Consider the following 22,247-nt stretch of genomic DNA (forward strand, 5'->3'; position numbering starts at 1 on the left):
TCAATAAGCTACTAACAACCAAAAAAGCCAAATGGCCTCCTCTCGTTTGAAAACTTTCTTATGTTCTTATGTTCTTATGTTCAAACACCCCAAAACATGCAAATGAGTGGCTGTTGGAGACCAGTGGGGAAAATAATTGCAATTTAATAGCTTTACTTTTTTTGTCTCTGCAGGGCACACTGTTTCAACAGATTTTCAGCTTAGATTTACGTCTATTATTATTATTATTATTTATTTCTTAGCAGACGCCCTTATCCAGGGCGACTTCCAATTGTTATCACATTATACATTATTTCACATACAATTGCCCATTTATACAGTTGAGTTTTTACTGGAGCAATCTAGGTAAAGTACCTTGCTCAAGGGTACAACAGCAGTGTCCCCCACTGGGGATTGAACCCACAACCCTCCAGTCAAGAGTCTAGAGCCCTAACCACTACTCCACACTGCTGCCCTACTGATGTAAATAAATCTTAATAACTGTGCCTCTCACACTGGTTCTTGGTTGTTTTTTTAATTCATATATATAAGCATGGAAAACAATAAAAATCTATTTGTCAAAGGCTCATGCAGAAAACCTTTTCATGAAATGACTAGACTTTGCAAACAGTCTTAGCCAACGTTAATACTTTGAGATGAACAATTGAGGTTCCTTAAAATATTTTTTGTCTAGTATCATGGATCTCGTCTTGATCACGCATTCCTTTATGTCAGATTAATTTGTTTTATTTTTAATTGTATTAATATAAAACTAGCAAGCAACAGGTCAAAACTTTCTATACCTGCTCTTACCTAAGTTGTTTAGTCAGAAAAAAAATAATACTTTGAAGTGGGCTGAACCTGTTGCTCGTGACATGTTACAGGTGTTTTGTAGTTTAAGACAGTCTAATTAACTTTTTTTTTTTAAATATCCGTTTTTTTAGTCTTCAGTGTTTTGTCCAGGTATTGCAATGCTCAGCTATTATCAACCAGTATGTATTACTACAAATTAAACTCTATGTATGTATTACTACAAAATTAAACTCTATGTTACTTCTGTTTTTCTTATTTATTTATTTAGCAGACGCCTTTATCCAAGGCGACTTACAGAGACTAGGGTGTGTGAACTATGCATCAGCTGCAGAGTCACTTACAATTACGTCTCACCTGAAAGACGAAGCACAAGGAGGTTAAGTGACTTGTTCAGGGTCAATGAGTCAGTGGCTGAGGTGGGATTTGAACCGGTGACCTCCTGGTTACAAGCCCTGTTATGTAAGCGGACTTATGATTAGTGTTAAACTCTATGTTACTTCTGTAGACAGTATTGCACCCCTACAGTATGTGCAGTCTATCCAAGTATCTTTTCTCCTGTGGATTCACAAAGAGTTGCTTTTTTTTAATATAACTCCATATGAATGTAATTAAAATGCTATGGCAGTAACTTGAGAGGCTGTAGTGGAGCCCACAAGGAGACTGCATTAAAGTTTTGTAATGGCTCATAACAAAAGACAAACAAGCTCTGTCTTCTCTGCTACCACCTGTCACATACAATTTATACAGTTCATTAAAAAATGCTGGGTTGTTACTCTGTGGTACTTTAACCCCTCTTTAAATGAAAAGGTGCTTTATACCTGTGTACAGCATTCACCTCAGTTCTACAGCATTTGTAGAATGCATGTATTGTACATTTTAATTTACAGTACAGTACCATGAGGGTACAAGAAAGATGCTCTTGTTTCTTCCAAGAATCTGGCAATGCTGGTAATGAAATGTATATGTTCTGGGGTTGTATCAAAATTTAAAACAAATTTACAACAGGGATTTCATTTTATTTTTATTTTATTGCCATCAACAAAAAAGCATTATGTTTGGGTGTGAATTTATTTGTTTTTACATACTTTACAGCTTTAAATTAAAATTTGCCTCCCTACAGTTGTTAAATACATAGCTATATGTTTATTGTTTTTTTTTTTGTAGGACTTGATCAGCTATTTAGGTGGTATTGTGGATTAGAAAGATGTCTCCTGTGACATCATCGAAATAACTTCTATAATACTCATAATGCCTTATGGTAGTAACATCATAAGCTAATTTGTCAATCTGAGTCCTGCTAAATCCAGGACCTAGTAAAATGTTTGGGATGATGAGGTAATATATCCAAGAAAACTGATTGTAGTTTACTGTTTCATTTGCAGACTATCTGGTGATTCTCGAAAGCCATTCTCATCAACCAGTAAATCAGAGAGACATATCACAATAATCACAAGCACCGCATGAAGATTTCCTTGATGTGACCTCAGTGAAGAAAGCCCTGTTATTATAAACACATGTCACCACTTCACACGAGCAACAAACACAAGCTCAGCTAGATACGGCCTTAACTGGAAGGGAGCTTGCAGCAAAAGGAGGTCTCCCTTTTGCCTTTTCTATACACGAGGAGGCTTGGTGAGATACTGACATGATGACACTGATTTCCAGCCTTGAGGTGCTGGTGTGTCTGCTCTGCACCACACGCTGGGCGGAGGGCACCTTTCTGAGAGTCAACAAAGGGCTGAAGGTAATGAAAGGGCAATCAGCCTTCCTGGCAGAGGAAGACCTACAGTTTGACATCCCCAAAGAGAAGGACGCATGCAAGGTAGAGGTGGTCACCAATGAGCCCATCACCCAACGGGTGGGCAGGCTAACACCACAGGTACGTCTATGTGGCTTCTTATTCTTCTGGTACATTTGTAACTTCAGTTACCTCAAATTTGACCACAAATGGACTAAACATTTGCTGCTTTAAAGTCAATTCTTGAACTTGTTGTGCACTTCCATTCTTATGTGCAGTTTTGGAAGAAAAACCATGTTAAAGCCAACAGTTTTTTAATTACTATTTTAAAACCAGATATCCAGTACTACATAAGGTTAAATAAATCTCTATTGGTGGTGTTGCATTTCCTTGGTCATTTCATCTTGTGAGTAAAATTGTCTCCACCACTTTAATGGCTTTTTTTTGCTATTAACCAACCCATGGCTTCCCCTATTGACTGACATACTTTCAGTCAGTAACATACATTGACTCAGAAGACACGCCTGAGGTGAAATGACTTACAAAGTGAAGCTGTAACAGACTTCCTTAGAGAATTGCATAGGAAATGAGTTACAGATATCACCATTTAAAACAACAAAAAAAATATGTTTGCTACAACATATACAGTTGCAGACAAAAGAATTGGCTCCCTACATTTAATGTAATAATTCAAGAAAACATTATAAATACAGGCATTTAGTGAACATTATCTACTAATTAATATAACCGAGACCAAAATCACAAAGGTGGTAGTTTAACAAACAATCTTTATAAAAAAAAAAACGAAAAAAAACAAAGGCACTTTAGCAGTTTCAAATATGTGTTCATGACAAAAGTATTGGCATCCCTGCTTTAGAATTTTGTGTGTCTTCCTTTTGCTTTTATTATGGCTTCAGACATTTATGATCATTCTTTATCAGTATGTTACATCTTGTTGGGGAAATCTGGGCCCATTCTGTCTTACATATTTCCTTCAGCTCAGACAGATTGGATCCACAATGCTTGGCTACAGCATTTTTCAGATCAGTCCAAAGTATTCCTATCGAGATCTAGTGATTACGAAGGCCATTCCAGAACTTTTATCTTAATTTTCTTCAAGAATTCCAGTTGACTTAGCTGTATGCTGTGGGTCATTGTCCTGTTGGAAGGTAAACTGTTGGCCAATCAGCCTACGAGCAGATGGTGTCATTGTACTTTGTAGAATGTTTTGATACATGGCTGCATTCATTCGATCTTCAATCACATGAATGTCTCCAGTCCCTGAACTGCTAAAACACCCCTATATCATGATTGAACCACCTCCATGTTTAACTGTAGGTACAAAGTTTCTTCATTGAAGGCTTTCCCTTCAATGTGAAGCAGATTACTCTTTAATTAGAATTGTTTTGATAAACCACTACCATAACTTGCTTTCTGTTCAATGGTTAAAATGTTACAGCTGGACAGAAACATTTAAATGTCTGGGGTTTTTTGTTTGTGTTGTTTTGTTTATTGTTTTGAAGTTCTGGGTACAACCTCAAGCAAGTCTACATTTTAGTTAATAGCAAGACCGCCACTTATTTTGTAGTAGCAGAATTATGTCTGTAAGCACAGTTGAAATTTGACTAGTTTGCAAAAAGATACAAACTTCACACACATTAAGGTGGTACATTTTTGTTCTAATTTTAGCAAAGAAAGCACTGTTTTCATGTATTGGATAGCTAATATTATAGTTATATTAGTGAGGTAACATGACGGTAGGTGAGTTATTGGGTAGTGACCTGAGATTTTTTATGTTGCAGGTGTTTGACTGTCATTTTCTCCCAGATGAAGTGAAATATGTCCACAATGGCTGTCCAATTCTCAATGAAGACAACATCTTACTTCGGCTTTACAGGTATTTATACCAGAGGGATAAAAAATTACTTTTTGATTTGGGGAGGGCTTAGCTAAATCTTAGGACAGTGAACCAAAGAAGCATCTGGGCTTCAGTGCACACCAATCAACCCTAAAAAGATTGTATGTTCTAATAGTTTGAAAGCACAGCAAATAATGATCTAAGCAGAAACAATAGAGAATTGTTCAAATACACACATAACAGGATATTAATCAAGTTAGGAATTATATATTTTAGGAAATTTTAGATGATATAAAGTATCCCTTTAATATTTTCTTCACACATGTTGCAGGATGCACACTTCATTTTTACCTGGAATGTGTGACAAATTTAACTAGACACAACTCTGTTCACAGTTCATAACCTTTCGCTTTGCTGACTGGAGACAAGGTCGGTTTAGTATCTGGGTTACAACAGAGTTCTACTAAAAAGGTTAGATGTACAACTTGTGCTTATATTGTGGACTTGATTTCAGGTTTACTGAGACAGAGACATTCACAGAAATGTTCCACCTGCACGTGAAGCTGATTGAACCTGACTGCAACATCATCACGCTGGGACCCAAGTCCTTGGAGGTGCCGGAGTTCTATGGCATCTCCAACGTTATTGATAGGAACTCGCTGTCCTTCAATTATGACCGGAAGCTGAATTTAGAGTGCACAGTCAGGGTGGCCACTCAGGAGACTCTTCTTCCTGTTCACGGACAGCTGGTCATCGGGGAACCAGAAAGGACAGAGCCACGAGGAGATGAGCCACACAGCTTTGTCCCCATAGCCCAGAGAATAAGTAAGTGCTTGGACTTTATGTAACAACAAGTTGATTTAATAATAATATTACATCATTAGATCTATTTACCGTTTACAGTTTGAAAGTATAGTATACTGGGCAAAATGGTCAAGACATTATGCTTTTTTCAAATAAACTCTTAATAATAATGACTGTTTCCTGTTTCTTTTTTGTGACCCAAGGCCAAACCAAAGAATTTTCTAAACTCTACGAACATCCTCAGACCCTGATTTGTACTTATATAAGAAAAAGATACAACAATAATCTCATGAGTCTAAAGACATGGGGAAATCTTGGGACATCATAATCTGGGGAACTGAACTGCAAAGACTGAAATACCTGAGACTGGAAAAAGAAAAAAAAACGTCCGCTAAACCATGTATCCCTGCATTCCACAGTGAATAGGGCAGGAGTGAAGTGTAAAGATGAGATCTGCCGGCAGGGACTGAAACTGGTTCAGACCACCAAAGTGAACTGTGATGACTTCCTACTGATGGGCCTGAGGTACCAGCACCTGGATCCACCCTCACCTGATATTGACTATATTGCTATAAGGCTGGACCTCACTGACTCCAGAAGCAGAAATATTCACAAGGTAATCTCATCTTTCTAGTTTTGTATTTTCTCCTGATTTTCTGGTGAATGTTTTTACAATTTTTGTTCTCTTATTTCCAGTCCGAGCATGCTTGGATCCCGGTCCGCATCAAGAACGCAATCCCAAACCAGTCTCCCAAACCGGCCTTCATGTCCATGTTCATCCTGGAGGTGGATCAGTTCATTCTCACCCCTCTGACTACAGGCGCACTAGACGCTGAAGACAGCGAGACCCCCAAGTCTCTGCTCATCTTCAACATCACCAGGCCTCCGCCTCAGGGCTACATCACCCACTTGTCTGACCACACGAAACCAATCTCATCCTTCACCTGGAATGACCTCAATGAGATACTGATAGCCTACCAGCCCCCAAACAGCAGTCACACAGAGCGGAGGAACTATGAGGTAGCAAATAAACAGTGCTCATCTTTTAGGAAAGTTTATTGATGCTAAGATGGTACAATAGATTTCATACAGAGCCAAGTATAAAAAAAACAGCAGTCTTGAGGGATATGAGGGATGATGGGAACTACAAAATTACATTACCTTTCAAAGTAGTCATCCAAACCAGGTTGGGCTTACTTCATTTATTTCCCAGTATTCAGAAACACAAAACTATTGTGTTATCTCACAAACAGGTCGAGTTTGAGGTCCATGATTTCTTCTTTGAGAGAAGCTCACCGATTATGGTGCATATCTCAATCAGAACAGCAGACACCAATGCTCCCAGAGTTTCTTGGAACATGGGTGAGTTTTTATTGCTCCTTTCCTGAAGTGTTTTTTTACTGCATTTCCTTGAACTGATTAGAATATATGTATTCTACTTATATTTTACATATCACTCACCGTAAACTCACTGCCTCAAGATCAATGGCATTTCAAGTTTAAGTCCAAGTCATCATGGATCAAGCCCAAATCAAAGTCCAGGTTGAGGCTGCTCAATTTGCATTGTAAAATACAGAGCACCATGGACCTTGAATTTGATTGACCTTATTTAACCGGACATCTCTGTTGTTTATCTGTTTTTTTTCACTTTCCCTGCAGGTCTTGCTCTCTTAGAAGGACAGTCCCGCCCAATCACCTGGGACCAGTTTCAGATTGTAGACAACGATAACATAAAAGTGGTTCGTCTGATCACTGTGGATGGGCTACAGCATGGCAGGCTTACTGTAAGAGGTAACATTTTAACATTCACTTATATATACAATGCTTATATACAGTACATTTGTATAAAATGTAAGCAGAGAGCACAATGTCATTAACAATTACCTGGTAATTTACAGCTAATCTTAGGAATGTATTGCCTTGATGTATTTAAAGCCTCTTTCACACTGGCATGCTCTACCTGGGTCGGAACCTACACAGGTCAGAACCCTGTGTCATGTAGGTCGGCTATGCGATTTCACACTGCTTTTCATAAAGCAGCTTGTTACAGACACTTCTATCCAAGCTTCTCTGGATTGAACCGCCTGCCCAAATGATGATTAGAGCAAACGTTTCTTCATCCCTGCTGAAATCTGGCTCATGGTGTGTCTCAAGCAACAAAAATATAGCTAAACAGAGTAAATAAAAACGTTCCTTGTGGAAGTGAAACCTTCATGCAGGCATGGCTGTTTGTTATTTCATCGCCTTAATAATGGCCGTCATGCATTTTGTCTCACTCAACCCGGGTCAAAGCAGGTAGTCAGAACTCGGGTCTGGATCCGGGTACGAGTGTCAGTGTGAAAGGGGCTTTAGATACAGACACCATTCACATTAAAGATGAAAGACATGAGCAGTAAATCATGTCACAAACATTTAGTCAGGATAATGCACTTCATCTATTCCAATTGTCAAATTGTGTCTTTGGCATAACTGTCTATGGAAAGCAAAGTCATTTAATTTACAAGTATTGATTTGCAAGTATGTAATACATAAAATATAACAACAGTGCCAGTAATGCAGAAATAACCAAGTCATTAGGGAAATCATAACTATGTCAAAACTCTATACATACCTTGTAGTATCTTTCTTCCTTTTTGCTTTAATCATCAAGTCTTTTTGCTCTGCTTTTGCTTGGCAGATGATTATGTATTTGATCGCATTTCTGCTTGTACAGCTGTTTGGCAAGAAATTGAATATTTTGAAAAAAACATATACATGTTGTTTCTGAGAAAATATTTCTTACTGGTTGCTTATTTTGTAGGGGGAAAAGGCTTTATGTTCACCGTGAGCGACATCAAAGCTGGGGTTGTGCGTTACCACCATGATGACAGTGATACCACTAAAGACTTTGTAGTCTTCAGGATATTCGATGGGCGCCACAGCACACGCCACAAGTTCCCCATCAACATCCTGCCGAAGGACGACAGCCCACCCTTCCTCATCACCAATGTGATGCTGGAGCTGTGTGAGGGCCAGACCGCCCTTATTCAGAGCTCCATGCTGCAGGCCTCTGACATGGACTCCAGCGATGACTACATTGTCTTCAACATCACCCGCCTGCCACAGGCCGGGGAGATCCTGAAGAAACCAAGCCCTGAAGTCATAGGCAAGAATCAGAGGACTGTTTTTTATTATTATTCCCCGCTAGGGATACATATCCACGCTGGGGAATATAGTGAAGTCACATGACAGTTTTGCATATATCTCAAGTACCTCTAGTCCAGTTCTTGCAAGGACATTCTGTAGCACAAGTTATTGAGTGTGTCATAATCTGGGATTATTATTATTATTATTATTATTATTATTATTATTATTATTATTATTATTATTATTATTATTATTAATTTATTTAGCAGATGCCTTTATCCAAGGCGACTTACAGAGACTAGGGTGTGTGAACTATGCATCATCTGCAGAGTCACTTACAATTACGTCTCACCAGAAAGACGGCGCACAAGGAGGTTAAGTGACTTGCTCAGGGTCACACAGTGAGTCAGTGGCTGAGCCGGGATTTGAACCGGGGACCTCCTGGTTACAAGCCATTTTCTTTAACCACTGGACCACACATTATATGGAAGCTGTCATAAAAACAGTAAGGGAAATGCAACAAATCTCCTAAAGTGATAGTTGAAGCTAAATTCGAGTTCAGGCTCAAACCTAATTGCTATCTACTGTTGAATTGACTTTCCTTTTTATTTTTGTACCAGGTTATCCTGTAGGTCGGTTCCTTCAGAGAGATCTGTTCAACGCCATTGTGCATTATCAGCATCTGGGAAATGAAGTGTTTGAGGATTCCTTTGAGTTTATTCTCTCAGACAGCCATGACCCACCCAATCTATCAGAACCACAGGTACACAGATGGCACTAAAACATTGTTTTTATTACAGCTGTGGATTTTGCATCACACAAAGCATGGGTCACTCAGACAAAACTGAAATAAACAAATACAATAAAAAAGTTAATTACCAAGATATTAATTGCTGAATATACAGTAACAGCAAGAGACTGGACATGGTTGTCAACTCCCAAAGAGAGCACCATGACCATTGCACAAAAGAACTAGGCTTGTTTCCACAAGCAGTTATAAAGCTTATAACCTTGTTATACCTACAGGGGTGCAAATGGCAGTGCATCATAAACTGTCCATCACCTGAAGTCCTCATAGCAGTCCTCAAAGTTTTTACATACTGTTTTAAGCAACACACCCCTGATGTTTATTCAATAAAGAAGTACTTGTATCTAACAAAATAGTTCCATACATTAATTATTTAGCTCTCAAATGTGCAGTTTTGAAAGAATTTTAGAATGTATTTTCATTTCATTTTAAAACTGAAGCTATATGCAGGGGTTCATATAACTGGTACGCAGGTACGCATGCGCACCAATAAAAAATACATTTTAAGAAGCAAATGCGTACTGTCAGTACATTTTTAACAGGAAAGCATTTTTCATGTAGGCAGCAAGGGTGCTCACGCTTACAAGGTCAAGCATATTATCTGGCTGTGACCCATACCTGCCTAACCTCCAGATTTTCTATTGAGTCTCAAGGTCTCCAGAATCTGCCATTGGTCTCTGGGTAACTGAGCTTATTTTTGCTGGCCATAATTAAATACAGTCCTCATATTTCACTTAAGGTTCCAATACATTAAAAAGTCCATCATTGCTAGTACTTATAGGCTGCTTCAAGGTTTTATAAAAAAAAAAAAAAAAATATGGAGAGCGACATGTGGAATCACTCCAGTTCATAACATCAATCATTTTCTTTTAATGGACACTTGAAGCAACCAATGATAGCAGGGATCTCAGTTTAGCTGTCCATTCAGTGAAGAGGGATGTAGTTACGAGGAGTAGCGTTGTGGAAGCTCGATTACGTTTCACTCCTAAAATGAGCGCGGGTGACAGGGAGGTGTGGATGTTTGAGAGCCATTACATTTAAATGTGAGTTTTTAAAAAATCCATTTACTTAAGCTTTTTACTTATACTAATATTTTTTTTTTCTCTCAATTATATCGTACTATAAATACCGCTGTGCTGTCAACCTAACGTGTTCAACAACACTAATAAAGTGAAGAAGTGTTTTGTTTTTTGCTTTTGAATCCCCAGGCCTGGAATTTGGTGGTAAGCTATTGAAATAAACAGAGAATGTTTATTTAGCAGATTTAGCAGATGCCTTTATCCAAGGCGACTTACAGAGACTCGGGTGTGTGAACTATGCATGAGCTGCAGAGTCACTTACAATTACGTCTCACCCGAAAGACGGAGCACAAGGAGGTTAAGTGACTTGCTCAGGGTCACACAATGAGTCAGTGGCTGAGCTGGGATTTGAACCGGGGACCTTCTGGTTACAAGCCCTTTTCTTTAACCACTGGACCACACAGCCTCCTAGAATGTGTGAAGATTTGTTAAACATTGTAGTAGCCAGCAATCCAGACTCCTTCTTAAACATTCATAAACTATTGTTGTCTCTGACACTGCCATTAAGCAGTGCTGCTTGTGAGCGAGGGTTTCCACGTGTCAAAATTAAAAAAAAAAAAAAAAAAAACTCACTTCTTTCTATCCTGAAGCATGTTCATATGTGCAAGATGACCACTGAAATCTTTGATCCTGAAGCCAGCATCCTTGACAGGGATGCAAAACTGTTTTGAAAGTTTAGCACCAGGGAGCCTACTGGCGGTAAATTATTAAATACCGCCCTAATCAAGCCCCTCTTACAACTTCTCACACGACACAAACCTTCTCTCCTGTGTATGTGGGTGGGTGTGGGTGGATCATTTGAATAGCCCAGGCCCAATGAGAAACTATGGCTGCTAACAAATAAAATGAATGAATAAATAAATAAATAAATAAATAAATAATAATCATAATAATAAATTAAACAAGTCTACTTGCTCCACAAGTAGACTTGAGGTAACATGGCGCTAGAATCTAGCTCCAAATTTGCACCCCAGATCCTTGACATCCCAATTGTTTAAACTGTCGGAGGAGGAGGTGGAGCTAGACAGAGACTTGGATGATGACCCCTAATTTTGGTGAGTACCAAACCATTTCTGCTGGTACTCACGTGAGAACCTAATGATAAAAGCTATGTGAACCCCTGGCTATATGGTACTATTCTAGGTTAAATAAATCTCTCTTTGCTTTTAGATTGTTTTGCACTTCCTGGGTCATTTCTCCTGGAGAGTGAAATTCTCTCCACACCTTCACTGGTTTATTTCTTATCAATAACAAATCAACTGCTTCTCCCACTGACTGATAATCTTTCAGTCAGGAACATGCTTTGACCCAGAAGACACTGCTGGGGTGAAATGACCAAGCAAGTACATTAGTAACAGACTTCCTGGATGGCATTCCTTGCTAACAGTGGTTTTGAATACTAGATATCCTGTTTTAAAATGAAAATACATGTTTGATAAACATGTGTTTCTTTAAAAACTGCACATTTGAGACATATGTAGCTGATGGAAGGGCAAAATTGGTAACATTTGTGGAATTAAGATTTGTTAGCTACAATTATTTGAAGTAATAGCAAAAGCAGACTGTTAATTTACACCAACTGACACCCTCACTCTAATACCCATATAATGGCCCCTATACCAACCCATTCCCAAAGCTCCAAACACAACTACTATGAGCATGCGTTACTGCCTGTGACTCTGCCATGCCTTAAGTGAAAAATAAATAAATTTATATATATATATATATATATATATATATATATATATATATATATATATATATATATATAAAAAAAAACTCATGCAACTCAAATAGCTTAGGGGTTTTTGTTTTTGTTTTTTTTCTCCAGGTCGTCATAGTGCACATAACTCCTGTGGATGACCAGCTGCCTAAAGAAGCACCTGGGGTTGTTCGGTATCTGGTTGTCAAGGAGACAGAGGTTGTGCACCTGACCAAGAAGCAGCTACACTTCACAGATGTAGAGTCACCTGACAGAGAGCTCACCTACACCATCACCACCCCTCCATTCTTTACCTCTGTTTATGGGTGGGTCTTTTACCAGTTTAGCAACATAAGAAAAGTGCTTACATCTTTGGGAGTTTTAAATTTCCAATTTCACAGAAAGAGTAGAACTAATTGTAAATAGGGCACTGGCTGCTCTACCTGCAAGTACAAACCTGTCACACAAGTCCAAAGGGAGCCCTTACTGAATTTCCACTTTTCCTAAATATTACACAATTCTAATCACAGGGTCAGGATTTTAAATGCTAACATTTATTTATTTTTACCAATATTTAGTTTTTGGTTTTTTTTGCAAATGATGGTAATACAAATGTGTACAAATTATCATGAATGGCATTTTGAAAATTGAAGGTTGCATATCAAATAAGTCCTTAAAAGATTAGCTTTTTTACTTTTATCAAATTGAGTTTAACTTTTACAATTGTGATTATATTTCAAGATGTTATGTTCTGCAGGAGACCTGATGCTGGAAAACTGTTCCTGGTCGACAGCATCCCTAAATTTACAAAAGATCCGGCTGCTCCCATGCTGAGGTTGTTTACACAGGTGGGTGCTATTGGATTTCAGTTCCAGCTAAACAGACAAAAGCATGGCCCCAGAATTACTCAGCAAGAACAGACAACTTACAGGGCTAGATTCTCAAAACTCTTTACCCCAAATCGTTATTAGCACATTTTTTTTCAGAATGGAAAAATGCACCCAATAATGTTACAGGAAACAAGTCAGATATTTAAGTTTGGGGCATGTTAGTCATCTTTTGTTTTTTATCAATTGTATTAGAAATGTAATTGGAGTTTTTTTCTTCCTGAATAGTACTAATGGCGTTTTGATAGTAAATAACTGAGAATTTGGCCCATTTGGCTATACTTATGTGTGAATATATACATTGTGAGATGTAGGTAGAACATTGAATAAGGGGAGTAAATAAAAATAATCTTTGACATCCATGACATTAAACACTTAATTGTGAGAGCTTCAGTAATACTGAAACAAACTCTTTTGACAAAGACACCTTTGTCACCACAGTTCAGGTTTTTTCAGATACTGTTGACCAATAACTCTCTCACTGAAGCTTTTAAACTCTCTTTAACTCTTATACCCCTGTATCATGTGCTTCATTTTTTGTTTCCAGCATGCTGTGAACTACATGAAGGTGGCCTACATGCCTCCAATCCAGGATATAGGACCCGACCCTCAGCACATACAGTTTGTGTTCTCTGTCACTAACCAACATGGCGGCACATTAATTGGCATCTGCTTCAACATTACAGTCCTGCCAGTGGATAACCAGCCACCTGAGGTACTCCAAACTAGGTCACAAACTATATCATTAGGCTCTTTACCAGGGTTTGCTGGCAAATCCAGAAACAGCTACGGATTTCTGTGGAACCTGGGACAGGAATTGCTCATTTACAACGTATTTCTCTTGCTTATTTTATTTTTAAAAAGACAGAGGTTCATAGCAACAAGTTACAACTATGATAAAATGAGGTTATTTGTAAGCATTCTTTTTCTTGAAAGTAAAATAGAAATAATCTAGAAAATGCTTTCTTATTTTGTTACATTCCTTTTTGGGAAAAAACATTTAGCACTGATAACAAAGTTTATTGTGGATATTACCTGCATAAATGTCTTACCCCAAACCTGGGGTTTGTCTTCTCAGGTGTTCACCAACCAGCTGAAGGTGGAGGAAGGAGGGGTGTGTCTAGTGTCTGTGGACCACCTGCTGGTGACGGACTGGGACACCAGAGAGGAGACAATACGGGTTCGACTGGAGAGAAAGCCCCATCACGGGGAGGTGGAGCTGGATGGCTTCCCCATCAAGGAGGGGGGAACCTTCACCTTGCAGGACATCAAAAACCAAAAAGTTAGGTCAGGCATTTAAATTTATTTCAGACCTCTCTTCCTTTCTATATACATTTTGTACAGCTTATTCTTACATCAAATATATTCATGGCCAATGGCAGGGTAGGTCAATGCATAAGACACATTGAAATATGATTATACTAGTGTTCCTACTGCAGTCTGTACAGATAAGCTGTTCAGAAAAAACTGTAAAGTTTTCTTGGAGAAGACATTGGTAGCCCTTGACATGTGTGGTGTCTGCAAAGAAAAACCCTTAGGAAATGGTAGGTGTAATAATGTGTAGAAGTCAGACGATGATTGCTGGCATACTGTAACTGTTAGTTGCCAAGGTCTACATTTACCCCCCAAAGGACCAGTGAAGGTTAAAAGGCAAGGTTGTCAATATTTTATAAGGGCTGTTTTTTCTCTCACAGATATCGTCATGACAGCTCTGAGACGCTTCAGGATGACATTCTCTTTATTGCTTCAGATGGCATCAATTCTGCAGATTTTGTTCTGCAAGTCAAGGTCAGTTCAAGGCTTTTGTTGCTTAATCGCTACTAACTAGTGAATGATCCATCCCATATTGTATAAATTATGTGAGGAATCCCATGAATTCAATATTATTTTTTAAACACTCTAATAAAGGCAATGGTTAGAACTGAACATGACCTAGATTTTCTTTGTAAGTCCACAGCTATTTGAGCTCCTTGAACAGCTTCATGAATATCTAATTGTATTTAATTTATCAAAACAAACTTGTTAATTGCCCCATAGAGTTCTTTAGTTATTTAAATAATGTTTTTTAACATCTGCTTTTTCAATTACCAAAGATCTTACCTGGATTTACCTTTTCCCATTGCCTTTAATTATAAGGTTAAAAGTTTAATATTATAATCACAGTGTAACTTAAAACCTGTTCAGATAAAGACACTTGGAGAAATGTTTGTTCATTTCAAATTACTGTAGTTTTACTATAGAATCTATGTTTGAGTTGAACAGTGAGCAAACAACAGAAGAACCTCAAAGTTTCAAACCCCACAATTACGAGCTGTCAACCAAACACACCTTTTGAAACCGGAAACAGGCATCCTGGCAGCTGTAAAATCTGTGAAGGTCAGACGGACGATACAAATGTTATCAGTTAAACAATACTCTCCTGTCTTGATATTGTTTTTTTTTCTTATTACTGTTACTCATTTTTAAAATTAAGCTATTACGTCTTGAGATAAGCGTATGTCACTGTTTTTCACTGTGTTTTCACTTCAACAACATTACTGGGGAGTTGGTTCCAGACCCTCACAATTCTCTGTGTAAAAAAGTGCCTCCTATTTTCTGTTTTGAATGCCCCTTTATCTAAATCTTCATTTGTGACCCCTGGACCTTTTTTCAGGTTTAAAAAAGTCCCTTGGATCAACATTGTCAATACCTTTTAGAATTCTGAATGCTAGAATCAGATAGCCGCGTAGTCTTCTTTGTTCAAGACTGAATAGATTCAATTCTTCAAGCCTGTCTGCATATGACATGCCTTTTAAACCCAGAATAATTCTGGTCGCTCTTCTTTGCACTCTTTCTAGAGCAGCAATATCCTTTTTGTAGCGAGGTGACCACAATATTCTAGATGAGGTCTTACTAATGCATTGTAAAGTTTTAACATTACTTCCCTTGCTTTAAATTCAACACTTTTCACTATATATATCCGAGCATCATGTTGACCTTTTTTATAGCTTCCCCACATTGATTTCTGAGTCAACATAAACTCCTAGGTCTTTTTCATAGATTCCTTCTTCAATTTCAGTATCTCCCATATGATATTTATAATGCACATTTTTATTGCCTGCGTGCAGTACCTTACACTTTTCTCTATTAAATGTCATTTGATTCGTGAAAGTGATTTACAGTATAATCGTAAATCTCGAAAAACTACTAACTTCTAAATCTTTTGTAGTCATTTTTGTATTACTTTAGTATAAATACATGTTATTTGGATTCATATGTTGTTTTTTTCAGACTTTACGTGAACGAAAAGACATTTTCTCATTGGAAATAGGTAAATTTCAAAATATCACTGTCCTGGTCACAAAAGCAAAGTTTGTGGGGAATAATAGCCATTTTCTATACTTTTGAGGCATAAGCAATTAGGAAATAACACTTACTACCCAGGAACCAAAAAAAAAAAAAATTGTTACACAGTGTTATAGTTTACATAAAATAGAAGTCAGGCTTATTGGTCTGTAGTTACCTGGTTCGGTTTTGTCTCCCTTTTTGTGGATTGGTATTACGTTTGCAATTCTCCAGGTTGTCGGTACAACCCCTGTGTCAAGAGACTGTTGCATGATCTTGGTTAGTGGTTCGAAAATAACTTCTTTCATTTCTATGAGTACTACTGGGAGGATCTCATCTGGCTCACGGGATTTAAGATAAATAAATTGACATTTTCAACACAGCTTAATAGGAGGAAGTGGAAAATCCAGCTCAGTATCTCTATATGATGTTCATGTTGTTTGTAGGTGTTGCCAGTTAATGATGAAGTGCCGGTGGTAAAACCAGGCCTTAATCCCATGTTGCATTGCGCAGAGGGCCAGGAAGTGATTATCACTTCCAAATACATCTACTCCACCGACAGTGACAGTGATGACCAGAAGCTCACCTACATGATTGCACGTCAGCCATACCATGGAGTAGTGCGTAAGAATGGTAACATTGTGGATCGGTTCATCCAGGCTGATATTATTGCTGGGACTGTCACATTCAGGCATACAGGTAGGTGCATATAGGCAAGTACAAGGATTGAAACTGTTGCTTAACACATGAAGCTTCAGTTCTTCTGTTGCTTAACATTTAAATTACTATCTTAGACAAAGATTTTTGAGATACTGCAATATACACGGTGGATTTCTACCTCATTATTGTCCATATAAATATGTACTCCTTCATATATATATATATATATATATATATATATATATATATATATATATATATATATACACACACTACCGGTCAAAAGTTTTAGAACACCCCATTTTTCTAGTTTTTATTGAAATTTAAGCAGTTCAAGTCCAGTGAATAACCTGAAATGGTGCAAAGGTAAGCGGTAAACTGCCAGAGGTTAAAAAAAAAAAGTTTAGGTTACCAAAAACTGAAAAATAATGTACATTTCAGTTATACAAAAAGGCCTTTTTCAGGGAACAAGTAATGGGTTAACAACTTACAGCTGTTCTGCAGCAATGGAAGTAAATTAAGCCTTGAAAGTTGATGCTAACAATTCCTACAGGTGTCCCAACTTTTGTTGATTACTTACAAACCCTCTGTCTGTATAAAAGCAGTGTTGGAACAGACTGTGTTACTACACCCTCTTAAGCATTATTTGGACAGTATTGTACTGCAGGAAGTAGTATATTGCTCTCATAATGGCGAGAAAAAGGCAATTAACAAAGGAAGACAGACAGACCATTATAACCCTTAAAAGTGTAGGTCTTTCCTTTAGAGAAATTGCAAAGAAAGCCAAGGTGTCTGTGAGTACAGTTTCCTACACCATCAAAAGGCACTTGGAAACTGGAGGAAACTCTGACAGGAAGAGGTCTGGCAGACCCAGTTTCTGGAAGACAAGTTTCTGAGAGTCAACAGCTTGCGTGATAGGTGGCTCACAGGACAACTGCTTCAAGCACAGCTTAACACTGGTCGAAGTAAGCAAGTCTCAGTTTCAACTGTGAAGAGAAGACTTCAAGCTGCAGGTTTGACAGGTTGAGTGGCAGTAAGAAAGCCATTGCTAAGATGGCAAAATAAGAAAAAGAGGCTTGCCTGGGCCATGAAGAACCGCCAGTGGACTACTGAAGACTGGAAGAAGGTCTTATGGACCGATGAATCAAAATTTGAAATCTTCGGTTCATCACGCAGGGTTTTTGTACGCCGTCGAGTAGGCGAAAGGATGGTTCCTCGGTGTGTGACACCAACTGTCAAACATGGAGGAGAAAGCGTGATGGTCTGGGGCTCTTTTGCTGGATCCAGAGTCGGTGACTTGCACAGAGTGAGTGGCACCCTGAACCAAAACTGCTACCACAGCATTTTGCAGCGCCATGCAATACCCTCTGGTATACGCCTAGTTGGTCAGGGGTTCATCCTACAGCGAGATAATGACCCAAAACATACCTCCAGGCTATGTCAGAACTACCTTAGAAGAAAAGAACATGACGGTAGGCTTCAAATCATGGAATGGCCAGCACAGTCTCCAGACTTAAACCCCATCGAGCTGGTTTGGGATGAACTGGACAGAAGGGTGAAAGCAAAGCAACCTACAAGTGCAACACATTTGTGGGAACTTCTGCAACAGTGTTGGGAAGAACTTTCCGAACAATATTTGATTTCCATTGTAGAAAGAATGCCACGAGTGTGTTCGGCTGTTATATCTGCAAAAGGTGGCTACTTTGAGTCAAAAATTTAGATTAAATTTTGTTAAACAAAACGATTCCATGATTTCTTTTTTTTATCTCCAATTGTTTATTTGTTCTATGCTTTAATTTCAGAGTACATTGAGACATTAAACTGCGTAAATTTCAATAAAAACTGGAAAAATTGAGGTGTTCTAAAACTTTTGACCGGTAATATATATATATATATATATAAATTCACTTAGCAGTCACAACACAATTGGCAGCTTATAAATGGGATATTTATTGGTTAATTTCCTGTTCTAGGAGGGGAGATTGGACTGAATCCCCAGTTTGACACCATAACCTTTGTTATCTCTGATGAAGAAGCCGGCACGCATCAGAGCTGCTGCTATGATGGGCCTCTTCCACCTGCAGTGCGGCTTCATGATTTGCTTCCTGTGTACGACCTTAAAATCACTGTCTTTCCTGTTGATAACCAGCCTCCCACCATCATCACTGGTAACTGTCTTCATTTCAAACGTACCCTTGGGGATCGTGGTCTTTTATGTATCTAAAGAACCAGTAACAAGGGTTTTAACATTAACATGCAATATATATATCATATTGGTGCCATAATTAATCACTTTTATAACGTATGAGAACAATGTTGGACATTGTCATGGACAAATTGCCTGAAGGAAGAATTAAGAGCTGAGGATGAAATAGATCATGAATCAGTGACAGGGTTTATTCAGATTATATATGGGTATAGATTACGAAACAGCTGCTAATATAAAGCTTAACATTGCAAGGTGACTTTTCAGGGTTTGTTATAAAAGGAGGCATTTAGATGCACAGTCGCAACAGTGACACCTAGTGAAGGCTTCATATGCTGTTTTGTGTAGTAACCATACAGTCAACATTAGTATAGAAAATCGGTCATCCCTGTAGATAAACCCTTGTGACTGTTTTCTGCAGGGGACATGTTTGTTGTTGATGAAGGATCTTCAGCCCCAATAACTATCAACCACCTGAGTGTCAGCGATGCTGATACTCCTCTGGAAGAGTTAGAGTGTGTCCTGGCTTCTCCTCCACAGTTTGGCTACATAGAAAACGTTCTGCCAACTCCAGGGTTTGAAAAGAGTAATATGGGCATCAGCATAGGTAAGTGCGAGTCAAAATGTGATGTGAACCATTGGTTAGGAATGTGTTTGGAATATTAACTAAATGAATACGCCCCTGTGGCAAAGCGCCCCGCCCCTGTGTGCATTTGTGTTTGTATGTATGCGTGCGTATGTAAATGTTGGTGTATAGATTGGTACACGGGATATAAACGGGTCTGTGTTTCACGTGTATTTAAAAAGTGTAGATTTGTATTTAGGCACGAGGAGAGCACAAATCACTTCACGTGCTGGTTAAATGTAATATGTGAGCACGGGGTTGCACAGAATTAATTCACGTGCTGGGATTCAAGTGAATAATTAATTAGTAATTGAATCCCAGCACAACAGTATAAATAGACGCACATTTCTTGCACTCAGGGTTGGGTGTTCGGTGAGTGGAGAACGGGAGAGAGGAGGAGAAATAAAGTAAAAGAACGTAACGTAAAAATAGTGTTTTCACTCACCGTGTTTGTTTGTTTGTCTGTGCATCCACCGTTTGTGTGTTAGTACGTTTTGTTTGTCCTTTTATTTTGGCGTGTAGTGCCGTGTCCTGTGTTTTGTATTCCGTTGTTTAAACCTTTTATTTTGTTATTAAACGCTGAGTGCAGCCATTGCACTCAGCTCATCACAACCACTGTCTGTGTCTGTGTATTCCATTCTGGTCTGACGCCACCCACTCTGGCCGTCTTTGTGACAGCCCCAATTTATAAATCTTAAAGTACTTGTAACTAACAAAATAGTTACATACATTTCTCCGCCTTGCACATTATTCATCTATAGGTCTCAATTGCGCAGTTTTGACAGAAAAACTTTTTATGGCAAACATTGATTTCCATTTCATAACATGATATCTGGTACTACACTTTTTTTTTTACTTGTACTTCCTAGGTAATTTCACCTGGAGAGTAAAACTGTCACCACTCCACTGGCTTCTTTCCTGTCAATAGCCAATCAACTGTTTCCCCGATTGACTGACATGCTTTCAGCCAATAGCATGCGTTACCCAGAAGACACTGCTGAGGTGAAATGACCCAGTGAGTGCAAGTGCAAACAGATAACACAAAGATAAGGCATTGAAACTGAGTTTCCTTTAACCTAAAGTAGCATCAGATATCATGTTTTAAAATTAAAATACATAGGTGCTAGAACATGTGTTTCTTTTAAAACTGCACATTTGAAACATATGTAGCTCATGGAATTGCAAAATGACTAAGATTTATTGAATCTTGTTAGCTACATTTACTTTAATATAAACCTCATTAGCTGCTTATTTTATGACTTTTTACATTTTGAAATCCTGCCATTTGTAATATCTCACATCATATGTAAAGTAGAAATGGAATCTATTTATTTTTGCTAAATCCCCACATACAACCGGTTTTACAGCTGGAGTGGGTCCAAAGCACAGGAAGGTGCCCCAGCATCACTAACTGTGTGGCTGTACTGGGACTGAAACCCAGGATCTACTGGCTTTCACAGCTCTGGTGTAGATACTCACTGTTGCATATTGTTTCCTTGTGGTATCTGCTAGGCTCATTTACCATGAAACACGTGAAGGAACGCCATATTAACTACGTGCAGTCTCGACACAAGAGGACCGAACCCACTGCAGACCAGTTCATGATCTATGTCACAGATGGCAAACACCGTTCCATTGAAACACCCTTTTACGTCATAATCAACCCAACTAATGATGAAGTCCCACATTTTTTGGCAAGGAACATCACTGTAAGTTTGAGAGGCTGTTTTTGAAATGAATTACTTATTGTGACAAATTATATACCACAGGTTATTGGGAGTATCATACTATGGGGGTATGTGGAGGTATCTGTCCATCTGTCTGTGTAATTTGTTCACATGTAAATACAATGGATGAGAGTAATTTTTTCATGTTACTGATAGCTCTAATTTTGTATTAGCAGCGGGGGATGTATGTTTCTGACATGCTTGTTTTACTGCCCTGCAGGTGCAAGAGGGCCAAATGAAGGAACTGGGCCCATCTATAATCAACGTAGTGGACTTAGATATCCCCCAAGACAACCTGGAATTCACCATAATTCAACAGCCACAGCATGGAATGATTATGAATGGAATCTATGGAAATGACATCACACGCTATAAACAACATATCAATGGTCACCACAATCATGAGCTTCCTGTGCATGATTTCTCAATGGACGACCTGAAGCACGGTACTGTTTGTTTGTTTATAATCAATCAATTTCTAATCAATAACACTGGGCACTGACAAGCAAAGTACATTTTTTTTAACACGAGACAGACTCCCAATCTGGATCTCATTTTCCCTTTAAACACTGCATCCATGACTAGAAACACTCAAAAGTTATATATTTAGTGATACCAAAAGGCATAATTCTAGGACAAACATTTTGACTGGATGTTTTTTTCAGTGTATTTGTTTGTCATAACATGGGCAAACAATTGTTGGACTATGACTAGGCTTGGAAAAACAGACTTTTTCATTTTCACTGTCCAGGAATGAAGCTTATGTACATACATGATGACTCAGAGAATATGGATGATGGCTTCACGATTCAGCTGTCTGATGGAAAACACAATGTCCGCAGATTTGTTTCGGTCAAGATCTTTCCTGTCAACGATGAGAAACCCCAAGTTATAAAGTACATTTATTTTAT

General features: G+C 38.4%; 1 protein-coding gene across 3 annotated transcripts in view; it reads left to right on the forward strand.

Annotated features, from left to right (window-relative positions):
* The window catches only part of LOC117408535 (FRAS1-related extracellular matrix protein 1-like), a 60,694-nt gene that overhangs the window by 18,405 nt on the left and 20,042 nt on the right, over positions 1–22,247 (forward strand). Inside the window, exons 2-21 of one of the 3 annotated variants that reach the window (XM_059000101.1) lie at positions 2,175–2,671; positions 4,333–4,427; positions 4,903–5,213; positions 5,612–5,808; positions 5,889–6,212; positions 6,446–6,554; positions 6,852–6,983; positions 7,993–8,337; positions 8,939–9,081; positions 12,037–12,233; positions 12,665–12,755; positions 13,342–13,509; positions 13,873–14,081; positions 14,489–14,582; positions 16,565–16,817; positions 18,752–18,946; positions 19,406–19,591; positions 21,122–21,318; positions 21,557–21,782; positions 22,088–22,232. In XM_059000101.1, coding sequence (XP_058856084.1) covers positions 2,438–2,671; positions 4,333–4,427; positions 4,903–5,213; positions 5,612–5,808; positions 5,889–6,212; positions 6,446–6,554; positions 6,852–6,983; positions 7,993–8,337; positions 8,939–9,081; positions 12,037–12,233; positions 12,665–12,755; positions 13,342–13,509; positions 13,873–14,081; positions 14,489–14,582; positions 16,565–16,817; positions 18,752–18,946; positions 19,406–19,591; positions 21,122–21,318; positions 21,557–21,782; positions 22,088–22,232 — 3,851 coding nt within the window. In that variant the 5' untranslated portion in view covers positions 2,175–2,437. Of the gene's footprint in view, positions 1–1,076; positions 1,252–2,174; positions 2,672–4,332; positions 4,428–4,902; positions 5,214–5,611; positions 5,809–5,888; positions 6,213–6,445; positions 6,555–6,851; positions 6,984–7,992; positions 8,534–8,938; positions 9,082–12,036; positions 12,234–12,664; positions 12,756–13,341; positions 13,510–13,872; positions 14,082–14,488; positions 14,583–16,564; positions 16,818–18,751; positions 18,947–19,405; positions 19,592–21,121; positions 21,319–21,556; positions 21,783–22,087; positions 22,233–22,247 lie in introns of those variants that run through there. The other 2 variants (XM_059000093.1, XM_034013604.3) reach the window with 2 other exon arrangements.

This window comes from Acipenser ruthenus, chromosome 2, assembly GCF_902713425.1.
Source record: "Acipenser ruthenus chromosome 2, fAciRut3.2 maternal haplotype, whole genome shotgun sequence".
In the NCBI taxonomy this organism is placed as follows: domain Eukaryota; kingdom Metazoa; phylum Chordata; class Actinopteri; order Acipenseriformes; family Acipenseridae; genus Acipenser; species Acipenser ruthenus.